This window comes from Chrysoperla carnea, chromosome 4 (genome assembly GCF_905475395.1).
Source record: "Chrysoperla carnea chromosome 4, inChrCarn1.1, whole genome shotgun sequence".
Taxonomy (NCBI): Eukaryota; Metazoa; Arthropoda; class Insecta; order Neuroptera; family Chrysopidae; genus Chrysoperla; species Chrysoperla carnea.
Genome location: NC_058340.1, coordinates 33875289 through 33895978, shown reverse-complemented (window position 1 = coordinate 33895978; position 20690 = coordinate 33875289). Strand labels below are relative to the sequence as shown.

At 27.4% G+C, this 20690-nt stretch overlaps 1 protein-coding gene across 1 annotated transcript in view; it reads left to right on the top strand.

Moving 5' to 3' along the window:
- The window catches only part of LOC123298691 (head-specific guanylate cyclase), a 262949-nt gene that overhangs the window by 78072 nt on the left and 164187 nt on the right, over positions 1–20690 (top strand). Inside the window, exon 2 of the mRNA XM_044880783.1 lies at positions 1794–1882. Within this exon, the coding sequence (XP_044736718.1) occupies positions 1794–1882 (89 nt within the window). The remainder of the gene's footprint in view (positions 1–1793; positions 1883–20690) is intronic.

Here is a 20690-nt window from a genome sequence, read left to right as displayed (position 1 = left end):
ATCGTTATATTGAGGTTCGTTATATTAAGGTTGCACTGTATATTCAAGGTCAAAGGTCACGAAAATCAGTTTTTTGTAAATATCTCTTATTATAAAAGTTGTAGAGGATAAAACTTTTCTACAAATTTTCTCTGGAATTGTGTTCTTTGACATTGAACCGTTTTTGAAATAGAGGGAAGAATATTTATAAAGGTGCAACGCATTATAGCGAATAACAAGGTATCCAGTTATTTGGCAACCTCACTTGTTTCCAGAATCCCAATGAGTGGAAAAATCCATAAAATCCATTCTTTACGGTATCCTAAAAAAGTAATTCTACTTCTTCTTTTTTCAATAAAATAAATACAAAAGAAAAAATGTCTGAGTGTTGAGAGAACAATGTTTCTCGTCTTCACGAACCAGAACAAAAATAAAATTCATAATATAAAAACAGGTTGAGTAAAAATGTAAATTATGTACTAGAGTATTGGGTTAAAAAAAACGAAAAAATTTTTACGAAAAGTCATATAAAATGCTTTTTTTCATTACTTGCAACAGTTTATTGAAGTGCCTACATATTGAAAGATGTAAAAAGGTAAACGTAAATAAAATTTAAAAAAACATAAAAGTACGAGAAAACATAATTCTAGGAAAATTGAAAATTTCAAAGAAAAATTTTCGTTCTGTTCAGGATTAAAAAAATCTTATTATGAAAGCCTTAAGAAATGAGTAATATCTTTCTTTAAAAAACCATCTATGAAGATACTATATTATTATTGCAGGAAACATAACAGAGTTGCTAATACTAATAAAAAAAATAGCTTTCAACTTTTAACTCGAACTAATTGCTTCATCGTCAGCTATCATCGATTTTACAGCGCTTATTTTGAAATATCAGTAGGCAGGTATGGCATCAGCTTCACTGAGCATCACACAATTTGATTGATAATATTCTCAGCTATGTTTCAAGTGCGATTTTAGGATTCCTAATCCTATGACTATTAGGAAAAAAGAAAGCTAAGTTAATAGCTTTATTGCAAGTGTGAGTTCAAACGGCTAAGTAGATTTTCTTGAAACATACATAAAGTTACCTTCGCAGTTCGTTCGTTTAGGAGCTACGATGCAACGACCGATGAGACCAGATTCTATGTCGCGTTTTTCTTAAAATTTAAATTTTTATAAAATATCGTAAATAAAATAGGGGCATAGAAACCAAGGGATTTATAATTAGTACTCAGTCAAGAGAAAAATAAAAGATGTGTGGTTTGTTATAAGATATTTTCTAAACCCAAAGCCATAAATAATTTTCTTACTTGTTATTTTGTAGTTGCTATCAACTTGGCTGCAATAAAAACGCATATTTGAGTATCATTGTTTTGTTCGATATAGCGAAACATTAGCTTGTACGTGAGTTCCGCAGGATATTAAATATCAATCGAAAATACTCCGTTCTGGCTCCAGGCTGGCTAATATAACTTCTGGCTAATATTACATCATGATAATAGCCTTTGGCCAGAGGGCTAAATAATAATGAACCTTTGGTAGTTTTCAGTTCTTTGACTTAATATTGAAACATTCAGGAATTAAATTACTCGCTTTGTTTTGAGAGGATATTGCCGAGTCTGTGAATCAAAGTATCTAGTTCGAAAAAATTTAAATCTATATATTTTACCATTGAAAAAATAATATTTCTTTATGAAACAAATTTTCTAATTACCACCATAAAAAAAGTAAAATTGTATTTCACTATAAAAAAAAAAAAATGAATGACATTGATTTTATATTTATTCTTATTTTGTTTTATGTTTATTTAGAATGAAGCCCTTCAGAGTGCTCTGACGTCATTACTTGAAAAAGAACAAGATGTCAGCTCAACCCTCTTCAATGCAACTACAAACCTACAGTAAGTTTCTATTTTTTTTTTTTTTTTTGCTATACATACAGATTTTCTACAATAAACTTTTCAACTTCTATAAATAAATAATACTTTTGTTCTTTATTTTATCATATGTCATCGTTTTGTATGTTTTATACACAGGTTGAATTTCTAGAAACTATTTACAGCCTTTAAAGTTAGCCACTTTTCAGGATCATTTGATAGTCAATTCAAATTCATAACATAAAAAATGAAATATTTGAAATTTGAAAATAATTTCTCATACAAAACTTTTCGCAAAAGGAAATAGACATTTTTTCTCTACTTTGTATCATTTTGAGACATTAAATTGACAAAATCTACTTTCGCATAAATGTTTTACGTTTTATTTCTTCCCATTCGAGTAAAACTTTCAATTTTGAAATGACCTTCTTCTTCTTTTCATTATTTTTGATCGACTTGTAAATTAGCCAGAAGGCTGAAGTAAATTCAAGATCTTCTAAGCCCTCATTTGATGTATTTTTTATAATTAAAACTAATTTTCGCGATGTTAACATAGGCAAATAGAACATTTTTCGCCAAGAATGTATCTATATTTAAATTTTATGCAATGCTCCCCAAGATGTCTAGTGTCGAAAGCAAAAAAGATGTATATGAAAAATGTAAAGTCTCAGGTATATGATTAGTCTTAGGTATATGCGGATATAAAAAATACCGTCCGTATACGTGGTTGATACAAACTAAAAAAAAAAAAAATGTTTTTCTCTTGGATGTCATAATTTTTGTGTTTTTTTCTTTTTGATAAATGTAAAGTAACTTTTTAAATTCGAACAATATGGTTGAAAAATAGGTGAAAATCATTCATCAACAGCGAAGATTTATCATGAAAACTTTTGAATTATAATTTTAGTTTGAAAGTTTTATTTTGTTTTAAAAATAAATATTAGAAATGTGACTTCTTAACAGGGTTTTTAAAAATGACCAACATACATGTTTTAAAAATGTTTTGAGTGTTCAAATTTACGATGTTTTCTGTTCTAAAATTACTTAAAAATCATCGAAATTAGATTCATGCGAGATTTATTAGAAAAGTATCTGTTTCTGTTATAACTGTCAATATACACACGTATAACGCGGCAGTTTTCCAGAAAAAAAGGTAAGAAAGTTACCATGATGTAGCTTTACTCTGATTCATTTTGTTGGCAATTTGTCCGATTCAATCTCGTATTTATAGAAATCGAGCTTTTTGATTTACGCGTTTTCAATTTTCGTATTTCGAAGATTTTTTTGTTTGTCATTCATGTCAAAAACATGGCACTGATCATTTAGCCCGTTCGATAGTCGCAAACTTCATATCACTTGTTTCTGCGAATTTTTCTTTCAATAAGTTTTTTTTAATATAAACAACATAAAAAAATTTTCTAAAGCACGAAAAGCAAAATACAAAAATTGGAAAAGTTGACTTCAATAAACTAGACACTCGAACCACGACATAAAACCCATTATCAATCTTACAAACTGAACAAAAAGAATTATAGAAATTGGCTTAAGAATTTTCATTTCATCCATTAAAATTGACACTGTCAACCGTTTATTGACACCTTTAGATATAAAATAACAGCAAAACAATAACATTTTCCGTTACTTCTATTTTTAAATGTATCTATTCTTCAATATTCCGCCATAAAACGTCTAATTACAGTTTTAAACTAACGCCCATGAATTTATTATGATGACTATCATTATGAATATTCAAAACTAATTCTCAAAGCTCGTTTATTTTTTTTTAATTTTATAAATTATATTTTATAACATTAAAATAATGGCTACTCTTTTTTTCTAAATTAACCACTAACATTATATATAACGATGGTTGAGTGTGTCTGTCATATACACACAAATAGATTTAATATTCAAACCATATATATATATATATATATAATTAAACTAAACTTTTATAATTAAATATTCATAATATTCATCTAAAATTTATTTGTATTTTTTATTACATGGGGTTTCACAAACTAAACGTTACGAGAAGATATGGTCGAAAAACAGACCTTGGAAAGACCTATGAAAGTCAACTTCAAAATCCTTGGGCCTTCCATGGTCATTTCAAGATCACACTTCTGTGCTCAGAAAAACCATTTTTTTAAACTTTTGCTGTAAACATTAAAAAAATTAAAGTTCCACCTCGGTACTTTTGTGACACAGTGTATGTCTGTATGTCTATACAGGGTGTCTCTAATTGTCTGCAGATTTCTTTAATATTATTATTAATATATTTTCTCAAAACTGAGAAAAAAAAAGAAGAAAATGGTTTTTACCAAATTTGGATGTGAAGCCTTATTTATGAGATAATTAACTTACTCTTATATGAATAAATTAATAAAATTCTATTCATCAAAATAAAATTCATCCAATAAAACACTACTTAAACAGAGGATGTGTTTTATCATAGTGTAAAGGAGTGAGCTAAATGCAAAATTATTTAAAAAAAAATCTCTATTTGGCGACATAATATTTATATTATTATAAAAACTAATCCATAAAAACCAAGTTTCACAACACTTCCTTTCGTTGTAAATTAAGTTTTGTACACTAAGCATGTAGTCGATCGAAACGGACTGTGTACTCACGGACAAACTACACTATGTATATTGTTTTGAAGTTGTAAGTTATTACGGTATATAGGATTTTGTGGTAATTTCGCATTTAAGTCACTCCTTCACACTCGGATAAAACACATCGTCTATTTAAACTTTAAATAGTGTGTTATTGGATGCACTTTATTTTTATGAATGTTTTTTTTATTAATTGATTAATATTAGAGCAGATTAACTATCTCGTAAATTAGGCCTCAGATCCAAATTTGATGAAAAATAATTCCTTTTTTTCATGAAGAACTGAAGACAATTATAGAACACCTTGTAAACGTATGTGTTACAAAATGTTATTAATGACTTATTAATATTCATAGTATTACTTTACAAGTAATAAAGGTGTATGAAATTGTAGTTATAATGACTGGATTTTAGCTAAATATGGCCTAACATTATGTTATTTGAAACTTTAATGATTGTTTTAATTTTTTGCCAACATATCTGATTAAATTTCTCAAACGAGCTTCTCAATCAATGCATTCATTCAATTTATTAAAAAGAAGCAAAAAAAAAGTTCAATACAGTGCTTAAAAGCCCTAAAAATTTTCAAAATGATCAGTTGAACTGGTTTTGCTGACCAAATTGGGAAAGTTTTAAGATAAAAGGAGTCTATTTATTGCACATAAAAATCAATTCATGATTATTAATTTTAAAGATTGGAAAATTTATTTGTTTGAATGTTAAAAAGTTCTTAAATTTTTTATGAAATCAATATCAGATCAATTTTTTGACATTTTTTGCATATTATAAAGTGAAGACTAATTACATTGATTTTATCTCTTAACTCTCTCCGCAAGCAAATCTTGATGAATATTTGTACACGCAACCTCTTATTTATCGGCCAAAAGACGAAAAATTTTATAAAGCTTCTTATTATACTTGAACGTATTTCTTGCCTTGAGAAATTGGAAAATGGCATCATTACAAAAAAGGAATAAACCATCCTATATATATTTTCGCTGATGTTATAAATCTTAAAACCTTTATTTAAATGCAAATTTTTTTTAAATGATCCATGATTCGTTTTTTAATTAAAAAACAAAAAAACAAATTTGTATTCACCAATAAAAATAAAAATTGTAAATAAGCAAATAAATAAAATAAATAAGAGAACAAAGTTCCATCATAATATAAGTACCTATATCGTTTTCTCTATATAATATGTTGTTTTTATTTTTATTTTTTTTTATTTACTGATATGAATCATGAAAATAAATAATAATAAAAACGCAATAAACAATATATTGAAAATAATTTTACGTGTTATATATGAGTATGTCGAATTTTGTAATTTGTGTAATAAAAACATGTCTACCATACGAAAAACTTTTCCAATATTCATGTAGTTTTCTTATCAAAAAGATTTTATTTAAATCAGGGTTTTAAAAAGATTTTGCTTTTCATAAGGCGAAAGTTTTGATAGCATATGTATGATTCATTTTAGCATGAAAAAAAAAGGAAAAACAAAAAATTACTAGATTGAAGTACATGTGTTCAGGGTACTGGGGGTATCCGTAACGAGAGTTTCGAGCCTAAAATTTTTCTCTCTCTTTTGGCATTTTTCAGAAATGAACAATATATTATGTTCTTCATTATTTAAATTAAAATCAAGAAAATGTAACAATAATGCTTGAAGAAAAAAAACGAGTAAAAAAATATTTTTCATCATTTTTTTTTCTGATATTATTTATCCAAACACTTTTTCATGTTTTAATGGTACATTTACATTATATTTTAATGTAAAGAAACATCTTTTACAAATAAAGAAGACGAAAAAACCGGAGAATATATTTTCTTTCATTTATATGAAAAACTAGAGTGATACCCACCCGCTTCGCTGGGTTTAAAAGTAAAGATTGCTCTCGCTTATCCCCTTTCTATAACACTCGAAATAATGGCAAGGATTGTTTTACACAGGTAAAATATATGCATGATTATTTTTTTAAATGTATAATAGTAATTATTCATTGAGTATATCAGAGAAGATGGCCGTGAAATATTTTATATTAACCATTTGCTAGTTTTATCGTGAAAGCGTAACAAACAAACAAACAAACAAACAAACATGCCTACTTTCGCATTTATAATATATGGAGATGAAAAATAATACAACAGAAAAGAGAAAATATTTTGTAAGAAAAAAGGGTTTTTGCCTGGTTGGTAGGGTTACTATACAAAAAAAAAATTGATATTTTTATTGGCTTCCATATTACGTGGGCGTTGGAATGAATATGAGATATTTTTTATTTGTGAATGTAAAATTATGATTTAAATGATATGAAATATTATTTGGGATTTCAGGTATATGTACCTTTTCATTATCACTCAATTTTTGAAACCAAATTACTTAATGGAATTTTACTTACATTTTAGAGTTTATGAAATAGGTCAACATCACCAACATCATTATTCCTCCATTTTGTATTAGATTTATTTACTTCAAAATGAAAATTATTCATATCGAAAAAAGGGAAGCCGTACTTTTATTTTTAGAAATGAATAACTTCGTTTTTAACCCCCGAAATAAAAAAAGAGGTGTAATAAGTTTGACCGCTATGTGTGTGTGTGTGTGTGTGTCTGTCTTTGACATCGTTGACATCGTAGCGTCTAAACGGATGAACCAATTTTAATTTTTTTGGTTTCAATTGAAAGGTAATTTAAGGATGGATACCCAATATTAAATTTGAAGTTATTTTATTCAATTTAAAGTATGTTGAAGAATAAACTCCACTCTTTCGATTACATGGAAAAAAAGTAGTACTTTTCCGTGGGTTTAAGAGAAATAAACGAAATTGAAAGCGTCATTTAACTCCAGGTTATTTTTGCCGGAAGTAGTTTAAGTTAGAAAAAAAATAAAAAATATGATACTTAAAATTGAACTCAAGTAAAAAAAAACTAATTTTTGAAAACTATGCACTTTTTAGAATTATTTTATGCAAAAAAAATTGCTCCTTACCGTGGTTTTTGTAGAAATATTTGAGTTTAATTTTGGGAAAGTCATACTTTTATGTCATTTAAATGTCATTATGACATTATTTTATGAAAATTTCAAGTCAAATTACATACTTGTTTTATCATAAATAATTAATTAAAGATACAATATTAATTATTTCATACTTATAATTACTTATAATTACTAAAAAAAATATTAGTATGTATGATTCTCTATAAAAATTATTTAGATGTACTACCGAATTTGACATGGTATCCATCCTTAAGGGAGAGTATTTCAAGTGCACGCTTTGATTTCCGTTCCCGAAAAAACTAAAAAATTGGCGATTATGACATATAATTTTAACATATAAATAATAATTACTATGGAAATGAAATTATTATTTGGCAAGGTGGGATGAAGCAATCTTTTTCTTTTTCGCACTCTCTCTAAAAAGCATTCCCTTTAAGCAAAACTGATTGAGAAAATTTGTGTTTTCAACCATCTCTAACAACATTGCCAAGTACAATTTTTGTGAGATATCACCACTGAAGCGAGCCTTCCTTTAGTTATAGCCGTAAGAAATATCTAATTATCAAGTTTTTTATATTGAAATAAAAGTGGGATTCATTCCTATAGCTTAATATAGTTTTTAACCATTTTTATATGATCACTCAGTTTCAGAATATGCCTAAATTTTAAATATATTTGACTTAATTTGGATAATGTCGATTATAAAACACACACAAATTTATTCAAATATAAAAAAGCGATTTCTAAAAAATACAACAGTAATAATAATACTCAGTTTATAGCGCCATTTTAAGGTTTTTATAAGCTAATAAAACTTTTTTTTATTCTTGTTTATCATCTCTTAAAGTAAACACTTTTTCTAAATTTTTTCACTTTTTATTTTCAACATATGTGAGTGTAAATTTTTTTCGTATGTATCGTGGAAAGTATGACCTTTTAAGAAAAGATCGACTACTTCTTAAGCTCGTTTTGTAGTTAACCAATAAAAAAATTAGGTTAGGTTAGGTTAGAGTGGCTGTCCTGGGGTGGTCCGTTGTGATACCGAAAATGGGTTGGCCCATCCCCGGCCACAATTCCATGAATCATTTAGAGCTGTTTAAGAACAGCAGGAGAGCTTTGACGTCGACGGACTCTAGGTCGAAGAGGTCGTCAAAGAGAGACTGGCTCAAGTAAGTTCATCTCCTCATGACGAGCTGGGCAGTGACAGAGAAGATGAGACATTGTAAAGATGTCATAAAGTTATTGAGTTTCAATTTTCGGGATAAAAACAATAACTTCCCCTTTAAGATTTTAAAAAAATATATCAGTGTATTATTCAGTTTTATGGAGGGAGCATTTATTTTTAAAATATACTATTTTATGTCATTTTTTTCGAATATATAAACGTCTATCTATACATCATCTTCGTATATTAAAATATATTTTATTATGATACATTTAAATCATGCGTAATATCTTATTTACACACTATTTGATGATATTCAATTTTTATGTTACCTATGAAAGATTATTTAAACGAAAAATTGTTTTGAAGATACAGTTATTACATTCATTCCGCCGAGTGGCGAATTTAAGAAAAAAGATTCAGTGGGTAAAATCTCCCTACGGGCCCTGCAATATCTCAAATTTCGTCGTTTTAGATGCCAGAAAATGACAATCGTTAGATTTATGTTACGGCATATTGACTTTCGCGAATGAAAATTTGTTTATAAAAAACTAGTCAGTGAAGAAGGATTTAAGCCAACAGTTATTTATATTAATGCACTATTTTCCTTTCAAAAATTATGAGCTACAAAAGTCGAATTTGAACCACTTAAGCTTGATCGCCATACATGCAACAAATTGACTTTAAACTTTATGTAAGTGTTTCCAAGCCTATTTCGTCTATTTAAACACTAAAGTCATTCACGGGGTGAAATGATGAGTCCTTACGGTTGAATATACTTTAAATATAATATTATACCAGAAAATTTAAAGAAAATGTCAATATACAATTTTCCGTAAATATTGTATTTAATGTAAGTCGTATGCCGTACACAATACTTCCGGTATGAAAATTCTTTCTAAATTTAACATTTGTATCATAAAACAAAATCATTCATTTAAAAATAAGTATAAAGCTAGTGTATATTTTTGCATTTCGCAACAAGTCAAAAATTTGAAAAGTAAGACGAATTTGAATACTTATTTCTGTATTTGATTCGTTAGAACGTCAGTAAATTTTGTGACCTAACTTTACTTATAAGAAATTGAAAATGTGCAATTTCCATAAATAATATGCATTTTATAATTGCACATTACCTATATAGCTTATATATTATAGCTCTCTAAGAACCTTTGGATTTTTAAGGCAAATGTAACGATATCTTATTTGTCAAAATTCCTCGAGCCATTTGAAAGATACGAGGTAATAAAAAAATTTACAAACATACGCGCTAATAACATAACCACGCCTTGACAATCGGGTATACCCGTTATAAGAAACAAATGCAAAGATAATTTTGTTTATCATCCAATCTACTGATTGTAGTATTGATTTGTCATCAATCTACTAATTGATGCCAATTGTAGTTTTCATGGATGTTGATGTTCTTATAAAAAGTAAATATTACTAAAGTAAACGTTTTCAATTCTTAATTCAAGAAAACGTATTTGATTGCCGTAATATTAGCAGTAAGACCATAATTAAGGATTAAGTTTTCACGTTTAAGTTTTATTTGTCGCGAAATTATAAAATATACGATAGCTTTATATCGAATACTTAAGATTTTATAGAAAATTCGTAATATTATACGTTTTTAATATTTAAAAGATAATATATTTTCTTTGTATACAATAATTACCACCTGTATTTAAAGATTTAGAAAATAAGTAGAAAGGGATTAATTAGGTATTAATTTAAATAAGAGAGTTGAAAAGTTTTATTTAATTCATAAAATAAGTTTTATATATACCTATTTTATCTCTTCACCCACAAAACTTTTTGTATTAACTTTGTATATGTATAAGAACTTCGAAAGTATTTGCTTTTAAAAAGTGTAGGAAGAGATTTTTAAGTATTTAATAACATAGTCAATTTTTGTTATACATTATTGTAGCGTTTATTATAAAATGCAGACCCAAGAAGGTCGTGACACAATTTGCTTTTATCCATTCATTTTAAACTTGCAAATACAGTATCTGCAATTGTGTTAAAAATTCCTCGTTCAAGTTACAAACTTATTTTTGAAAATGTCAATAAAATAAAGAAATAAATTCAATCCTATTAACTGTTAATTAACTGTTCCATTTCTGAAACTATTATATATGGATTTTGGGCATCTATTATAACCAATAAAGGTACGGACTAAATTTTTTTAATCACTTCAGATGAAGAATTCTCACTTTACGAATAGAAAAGGGAATTTGGTTTTTCAAAATCTTTACTAATATACAAAATATGAACGTTTAAAATTGCTTATTAAAAAAGAGGAAGATACCCATTAGTGACGTTATACATGGGTATCGCCATAGAGATTACATCTAAAACTTTGTTGTGCAAAGAGGAGATGGCCTTTGAATGCAATCTTTGATTGCTAATAACGTCTTCGGTTTTTAATCAGTTTTAATTTCACTTTCAAATTTTGTCATAGTATCAAGTCTTGTTTTACATTTTTGTGGATAATATGGCCAATTTGACAGCATTATCCTCTGGTTTAAATTTTCGTTTCTTGCAGGTAACATTTTGTTACTGTTTTAAAAAAAACATTACATTTGGATAAAATATTGCTGTTCTTTCTTAAAAACTGAATCTGATAATTTCAATTGTTCTCATTTTTATCATGTTGCATTAGTTTTTTACATTTGTCCGAGACTATACTTTTTCAAAATCTTTTCAAATCGTTTCACATTCCAAATGTTTTACGTAAATTTAAATCAAAATCAACGTAGGCCACATTAATATCGAGTAAAACTGAATGAAATTGGGGTTATACACCCAAATAAATAGTTTTTTAGTGAAAAGGAAACATATCAAATAGTATTAATACGGGGATCACTTTATCCGAATCTAGTATATGTATAAGTAGAATGGTAATTTAGCTCAGTGTCGAAAACTAAGGTAAGGATATTCTGCTTAAGCTCCTATGCCAAATGAGCCTTCCAAATTAAGCCACCACCTAAAAAATTTAATTTTCTTATATCTCAGCAAAATATTTGTCCATGTATGCTACGATCTACAAATGGAAGCATAACAAATCACCCCATGACAATACACTCACGGAAAATCAGTTAAATCGGAAAAACCTATAGATCAGATAGACGACGGAATCTCAGACCTAGCCCAAAAGTAAAAAACCGGTAGACCCACTATAACTTGACCTAATTAAAAACATGACCAACCCGAAGAAACATCAGGTATTTTAATAAGCGGATTAGGGCAACGGACAAAACCCTGCAGATCCGTTTAACACGATCCCATTAGAAACATAGGTTAATTTTTGACTTTTTTGTAGCTTTTTTATTAAAAAATTAATTAAAAGTAATATTAAAATTTTCGATTATAAAGTCATCGAGTGATTTGTCGGAGTTGATTTGGTTTGCAGATGAATTCTCTCAAGTGAATTGTTGTCGTGTAAATCGACGTGACACCCCACAAGTTTATACAATTAATTATTTGAATAAATTGGCAAACATTTTGTTTTCAATCCTTCAGTATTCATAATAAACTAAAAAATATAAATATTTTAGTATCATGCCTATTATTTATTTATAATAATATTTATATCCGAAAATATTAATTAATTCAAAACATGTTCATTTTTGCATGAAATTAAATTCAAAATATTCGTAAATATCCAATAACGTAATAATTTGAAAATACAATAAGTTTATTATTTTTTAATCCGATTAAAAACGATTATAATTTTTAGAATAAACTAAAACTGAATTTGGATAAATCAGAAAATATTCTTAGATTACTAGTCTATTTATAAAATACAACATTATATCATATAAGTGTACATCATATACAGGCTGGGATAAAAAAGTATGCAGTTTTGAAAAATTTTCCGATTTATGAAAATACCATCAAGCTTTCAAATTATAATTATACCATTTTAGACTATTTGAAAAAGGAAGTTTAATTTTTGAAAATTTTCGCAACGATAAGATGGTAACTTAGTCAAAAACAAAAAGAGATATCAAGCTGAAATTTGAATAGCGTACTTAAGACGTAAAAAGTGATGTCGAGTTCGTAAATGAGTAACAAAGTTCAATTGGGTCTTAGGTCCGTAGGATCCATCTTGTAAGCCGTTAGAGATAGAACAAATGTTTAAATATAAAAAATGTTTCTGTTATAAAAAAATAAACAACTTTTATATGCAACATTTTTTTGTAAACATCACTGTTTATTCACGAGGGCGCAAATTAGGTGCAAATTTTATAATATTTATTATATGGGAATATCGGTTATGAATATGTGGCTATCTAAGAGTGGATATCTTTATTTACTTACGGGAAGTCAAAAACATACGATTGTATCATCATTGTCGTCTATACATGGTATTACGACAATAAAATTTATTCATATCTTCTTTCATATCTGCTTGTCATAATAAATTCTACTCGATAAATAACTTTTTTATGTTGGCAAATATGGAGATAATTACTTTTGGAGCACATGAAAGAAAACTGATACTGTAATCTAAAATATACTTACGACAAGTATTTAATATATTCAAAGTCATCTAAAATGTTAAAGTTAGAGAAATTAAATTAGAACATATAGAAACTTAGAAAATGAAATAATTTTCACTTTATTTGGGTACAAACCAAATTATTAATTATAAAATTATATTACTTGTGCATAGATTGCATAAAATATTTTTGCTGCATAAAACTTTTGTAAACTTGGAACATTACTTTCAAATCTACAACGTGTAATGAGAAGTGTGGGCAAAATATTTGAAGTAGCCTTTTTCCTCTAAAGATTTAAAAAAGATCCTCTAGATGGTAGGATATATTTGTACCCCCCCCCCCTATTGTTGCCATCTAGCAGATCTTTATTTAATCTTCTGAGTAAACAGGCTCATTAAAGCATTATATTTTTTAAATAATACTAATAAAAATGTTTAACTAACTACATAAGACAAATTATAAACATTATCATATTATCATTAAATCCGGACATACAATAATTAATAATTCCAGGTCTTTTTCCTCTAAAGATTAAAAATGATCCGCTAGACGGCAACACTAGGGAGGGTACAAAAATACCCTAGCATCTAGAAGATCTTTTTTAATCTTCAGAGGAAAAAGGCTATTTGAAAGCAAACGAAGCAAAATTTCTATGGTTACTTTTGTCTGCCAATTTTGGGATTGACATAGATTCGGTTTTTATGTTAAAAGACAAACATTTACAACGAAATATGTAAATGCAAAGAACCTCTCCTAATCACATAACCTTTTGATACTTAAGCTATTCATTTTTCTTTGCAATAAATCTGAATGAAATCAATGAAAAAGGAGGTTGGCTGGAAACTCATTGTCACTTTCTATTATTATTTGGTTTTTGAATAAAAGAAAAATGAATTTTTTGAAATGAAAAAAAATTTGATTCTTCAGACTGTCTATTTGCAAGCTAGCCATTATACATTGTGTCGCATTTAAGATGAAGACACTCTCAAACTTTTGTTATTTATAGGAATATCGACATGAAATTTTGCGGAGTTATACTTTTTATATGATACTTAACCGTAATCAGAACTTTAAACTCAGCGAAATCAGAAATTTAAACAAATATTGCCGATTCTTAATATTTTTTATACCCATATGCTGTTTTTTATGACAAAATTTGCATTTTTAATTTGTTCGTTATTTTGGTTTTATTCAAAATGATTACAAGTTTATTGAAAGATTTGAATACCGTTAAATTATCAATTTGTCCAATTTTTACATTCCATAGCACATAAAAGTCTATTTTTTAATTTTATTACTAGTGTGGAATGTAAAAACTGGACAAATTGTTACAGTTGTTATGTATTAAAATATAAATATAAACTTGTAATAATTAGGAGTGTGGACTAAAATAAAGAAAAAATTAAAAATTAAAATTTTATACTGAAAATCGGTATATGGGCATAAAAGATATTTCAAGCGACTTTTTCTTATTTAATAATTAAAACTTTTTCTAAGTAATAATTTTTTCCGATATCTCTAACCATCTTTGACGCTAAGCAAAATATTAAGAATCAGTCCTACTCGTCCATTTGTAGTAGGCTTAGTTTAAAATTCTGATTTCGGTTAAGTATCTTAAAAATTGTGACCCATCAACTTGCATGACTGTGCAAAATTTCAAATCGATATATTCCTATAAATAACGAAAATATGAGGGTGTCTTTATCTTAAATGCGACACACTGTACATTGTTTATGAAATCATATTCAACGTAAATGATTTCTTATTGCTCTATTAAGTTGTTATACCACATACCAAATTTAAAACTTGAGGAGTTCAAGTTTCAATTTAATCTCATATTATTTTTTGCTGAAACATTCTGTACAAGTACAAAGATATAATTTCAAATATTTATATAAAGTTTCAACTAAAAACGTTTATTTGGCATAGGAATCGTATGATAATATTATTTTTTTGTTTTATCAATAAAGTCCATTGGGATCGTGTCCAAATTAGATAAATAGATGTACTTGATATTCAGGACTCAATACCGATAAAATTTGGAAAATTATTATAATATATTATACATTGCACGATTCCATACGTTTTTACAATTTGAAGGTAGTACGAGCGTCAAGACAAGTTTAGTCGAAAAATAAGATTAAAATTTTTCGATATCTGCCTTGGTTTCCAAAATATCGAAAGCTAAATAATGAAACAAAATTTTCAATTTTCCATATTTTGAAAATTAATCCAGATATCGAAAAATTTCATTCTCTTTTTTCGTCTTATATCGTAAAGTTTATAACTAATTCACCATCATCAAAATTGAAAAAACCTACATTTATTTTTAAATTTATGTTTTAATTTTAATCATACATCCTTAATTAGTCGGACTCAACGGTTTTTTTTTCAATAATGTAGTAAGGTTTTAACTTTAATTTTACTTATTTTTTTTAAATTTCATCCGACTTAGTTTTGGAGAAATCTATGAAAATATATCATCCATCTACCGTTTTCCCATAAGACCAATGTTAAATATGCCTACTTTTGACCCCCCACACAAATTATATGAATTGATTTAGACTTAGTATAAAAAATATAGCCTTTTAACCAAAATTTCCCTGTCGCTCCTATATCCTTAACATATGTGACATATTATTTATTATATATAACAGGAGATATTAATATAGTATATAGAATAACGTATTGTTATAGAATTCTCGTTCTCTGTATTTATTCGAATTTGTAAAACATTTTATAGGCTGTGAAAGCTCAAATTCAGAATATGACGAATTACTTATTTTGAAAAGTCATAAGTCATACGCTAGTATAAATTTCATTTAAGTTGGTAAATAAATTTGTTCTCATGTTTAGTTAGAGTTAGAAAATTGTGCAATTTCGATTTAAGCAAATCTTGCAACCAATTTTAACATAAATTTAGGAAGTTTTTCCAAAAGATGCTTAATTGATAATTACAGGACGGTGAAAAAATAAAAATGAACAAAATTATTTTGAGCTACTTTTGAAATTGTTGATTTCTTCTTATTATATTTAATTAGTTTAAACTATTATCACTATTTGAACCAAATTTTAAGAAAATGGTAGTTGTCCCTATGTAATAAGTCAAAAACTTTTATTTTCTATTCGAGGTTTGTTTCAAGACTAACTTGGAATTTTCTATAATTTTTTGACATAGTTATAGGTACTTTTTTTTATTTAGAACTAGCGGACCCGACAGACGTTGTCCTGTAGAAACCTAACTTCAATTCATTAATATCTATACTATGTTTAGCTGCCCGCTATGCCCGCTAAGCCCACCCGTTAGCTTATCCCAACAGGCCAACTAAACCCAAATTTTACTCTCATCTATTACCTCTTTTCTATCCCGCTAAACCCCAACCCATCAACCTTCGGCCTATCTGGAGCCTTTAGAAATGGAGCTCGCTGCTAAAAATGCATAGTACATAGTTATTTGTAATAAAAAAGTAATTTTAATATTAAACAACACCTCAATACTAATAAAAATGCATAGTATACAGTAAGTCGCAATAATAATGAAATATATCATTTATATGCGCTCCCACCATTTAATGAAATTTAGTTTCTTTGATGCGGAACCCTCAAAAGCAATTATAGCGGACCTAATGGTGAATCTAAACCATCCTCGAATCCCCTTGAACACACACACAAAATATCATCAAAATCGGTCCAGTCGTTTTTGAGTTTTAGCGAGACTAACGCACAGCAATTTATTTTTATATATACAGATAAAAAATGAAATTAAAAAAAAATTAGAGTAAGCGTATCGCGAAACTACTAGTACATCAAATTTGCATTTTATTATATATAATGTATACGTGATAATCCTTTATTTGACAGGATAAAATAGAGTTTTAAAATTAAAATAGACAATATGCACCTACATTACAAAAAAAGAAATTAACAACGGTATAACACGGCTGTTATAATATTCGTGCAAATTTTAATTGGTTTTGCGAATAAAAAAACCTGTTAACACAAGTGAAAACAAACAATTGACTGAGTAAATTGTCAAAATACCCCGTATAGAAAGTGTTGAATATCAGTGCTTGTATTTTTTTTCGGTCGCCATTTACTTGGTTTTTGAAAATTTTGGATTTTTTTTTTTCGTTTGTCAAGAATGTTTAAGATACTTGCAAATTTTTACCTTTCTATTTTTTATAGTTTTGGAGGCAATGGATACCAATGTTTTTCCTAATTTGCTCCCTCACAGGTATATAGTGACGTTCTCTAAAAAATGATTCAAACAAAATTAGTTAATTTTTTTATAATGAAGATTTATATTTATGCTTTTGTTCTATCTCTAACGGTTTACAAGATGGATTCTACGGAATTAAGACCCAATCGACTCATGTGGCTTATTGACGAACTCAACATCACTTTTTACATCCCGAACACGCTTTAAAAATTTCAGCTTGATGTCTCGTTTCGTTTTTGAGTGATTGTGTTTACGTACAGACGGACAACCGGAAATGGAATAATTAGGTGATTCTATGAACATCTATACTAAAATTTTGTTCGAAGCATCAATATTTTTAAGCGTTACAAACTTGGGACTAAACTTAGTATACTTTGATATATATTTAATATATACAGGTTATAAAAATACCTACTAATAAAAAAATTAAAACTGACTTTTACATCAATATCATATTTTCCATTATTAATAAAATAATATTCATATATATATACAAGATGTTTCAAAAAAAATGTGTGTTACTCCGAAAAGTCTGCAAAAGTAATGCCTATCTAAGCTCGTATTGACAGCGCCTTTATATTTTTGTGTCTTTGTTCAAAATACGTTTTGTAACCGTCCTTACAATGCAAAATTTGGTAAAACACACAACCGAAACATGTTCGCTAATCAAGAATCATTTTCCTTACATTTATAAAATCTTACATTTGTAAGATTTTGAAAGGATTTGACATCCTTTTGGCTTCGGAAAATTTGTCTTTCTCCTTTTAACTTTATTTAAAAACAATCTAGGGTTGTTTTTAAAAAATATTTGTATTTAAATTTTTTATCTTAATACATCTTGTAAAAGTTATAGATGTGTTAAACATTTCATTTCCATATTGATTTTTAAAACTTCCAAATTCCATTTTGTAAAAACCGTACAATTTAATTTTTTTATTATTATTAAATATAATTTTTTATAGTTTTTTTTTCTCGTATATTCACATATTGTATTTTATTTTTTTATATTATATTTTTGTATATACATGTTTATTTTATCATTATTTTTATCAGTTTTCTTTCATAAAATTTTATTTATATATGTGTTTGCCATGTTCGTTGATTATACCATTATATTTTTTAATGTTTTCATTCTGTTTTTAATCTCTTTATTTATAATTTTTATATATTGTATTTTTGTTCATATTGTTTTTGGTATAACAATTATTGTCAAAAATAAATTTAAAAACTGAAATTATCTGCATCATTGAAATAGTATCGTATTCTCATTTAATAAACCTGGAAAATTTTAGGGTCATTCTGACGTCGATTTGGAACTGTTTTTTAACAAGGTTTTATATTGTATGTCTGGGTGGAATTTTGTAATTCATTTTAAACTAACTGTCCGATGAGGTAGAGACTTGAAATTTGGACCATAGCTCAGGAGTGGATGGAAATGTATTCACATAGCTCAAAAACAGGAAAAAATCTTTATTGAACCAAGTTTTTACAACGAAAAGTATATAAAATAAACTTGAAAAACTAAAACCCCGACAATTACAGAATCAAGCTCTTAAAAGTATGAAAACAAGAACATATTTTCATCTGAAATTGTTATGATAAGTAAAATCGTCATTACTGTCTGGGGACCTCTAAGATTAAACAGTTTTCCAGGGAACAGAAAAGAGGTCCGCCGATTATTATGACGAATATTGAAATATTTTATTTAAACTATTTTGGGAATATAATTTCGTGGAAAAGTATAACAACATATGCATATATTTGAAAAGTTACTGATTAAGCCTTTTTATTTGATACCTAACACGCTATAATTAAATCGATATTTATTTTTGAATCAAAACTTTATGACCTCTAGAGGGAGGCATATTCAATATAATAGGATGCCACTTTGTCCACTTAGTTATAACCACGGACGATCAAGACGCTTTTAACGATACCTCATTTATTAATTTAGAACAGATGAACATACATACATACCGGCCAAACACATAGCCCTCGCCATAGTATAGTCGGAGTAAAAATAATAAATAGCTATTAAAATACTTTTAAGATTGGAAACGAAAAATATGGGGCACATACAGCAGGCACTACACGAGTTATAGTTATGTTTTGCATTCACCCCACTCTTACACTACACATTCTAAATTTATTTTGAATACAAGAAGTGATCCTATGTATATTTTCGTATAAACATAAAACGATGTAGAAATAAAAACATGAATGAAATATACCTTAAGGATAACTACCTGTTGTTCAGTTCATTAAATTTTTTATTATTATAATTATTTACCTACATTTTACTTTTAATGATCACAGACGTTGAGATGGTAAATGGTATAAACTTCTGTATTATGAAGCTCGGTGCTTACAATATAAACATTTCTACCATGGTATTAAAATATTACCATTGATCAGAATCATTATATTTAAAAGACGTCAGAATAATTAGAAAACAGCAATTCTTCAAACAATTACGAATTATGTAACTAAAATGAAATGAAATTGTGGAAAATGATCCCATAGATATGTAATTTTTGTAAATGAAAAACCGATATCTGAAATACCACTTGAGAACCAACTCATCTAACATATCATTATTTTTTAATGTTGTTTTACCAGTTTAACTCTTCATACCAAGCGTGAAAATAAATAATTAGTTTAAAATAGAATAATCCATCCAGAATTATCAGACAAAACTAAGAATCCTGATTATCGATAAATATCTGACATACAAACGATAAATGTTCGAGAAGTCGGCAATAAATATTTGAGATATAGCTACAGATTTACAATCAGTAACTATAGTTTTTAATCTATCTTTATAGTTTAAAACCTTCTGTAAATGAGATATACATTTATTTATACATGGATATCTAAGACACTAGGTAAGTGGAATACCTCTATAAGTGAGATAAATTTGCAGGTACCTTGCAGGTCTCACTTAACCAGGTTTCACTGTATTATCACAAATTATAATTGTAGATAGAGTTCAATAATAGTATATGTACATAATATCTGCAGTCCTTTATGTGTGCTTATGTGATATAGAAGAAGATAGTACCTTAAAAAGAATCAATATGACATGACACTTATACGATTATTATAGTGGAAAAAAGTGAATGAGCTTAAAGATCAAAGCATTACTATCAAGTTTTACTAACGTTTCTTTGGTAAAGTATATTATTATAGTTATAGTATATATTACTTCTTACATCATAATAGATTATATGTATCTTTAAAGAGTTTAAATGCGGTGAACTTTACTTCATATACAGGCTATTTTATATAGAATCTTCGGCAATTGAAAATTTA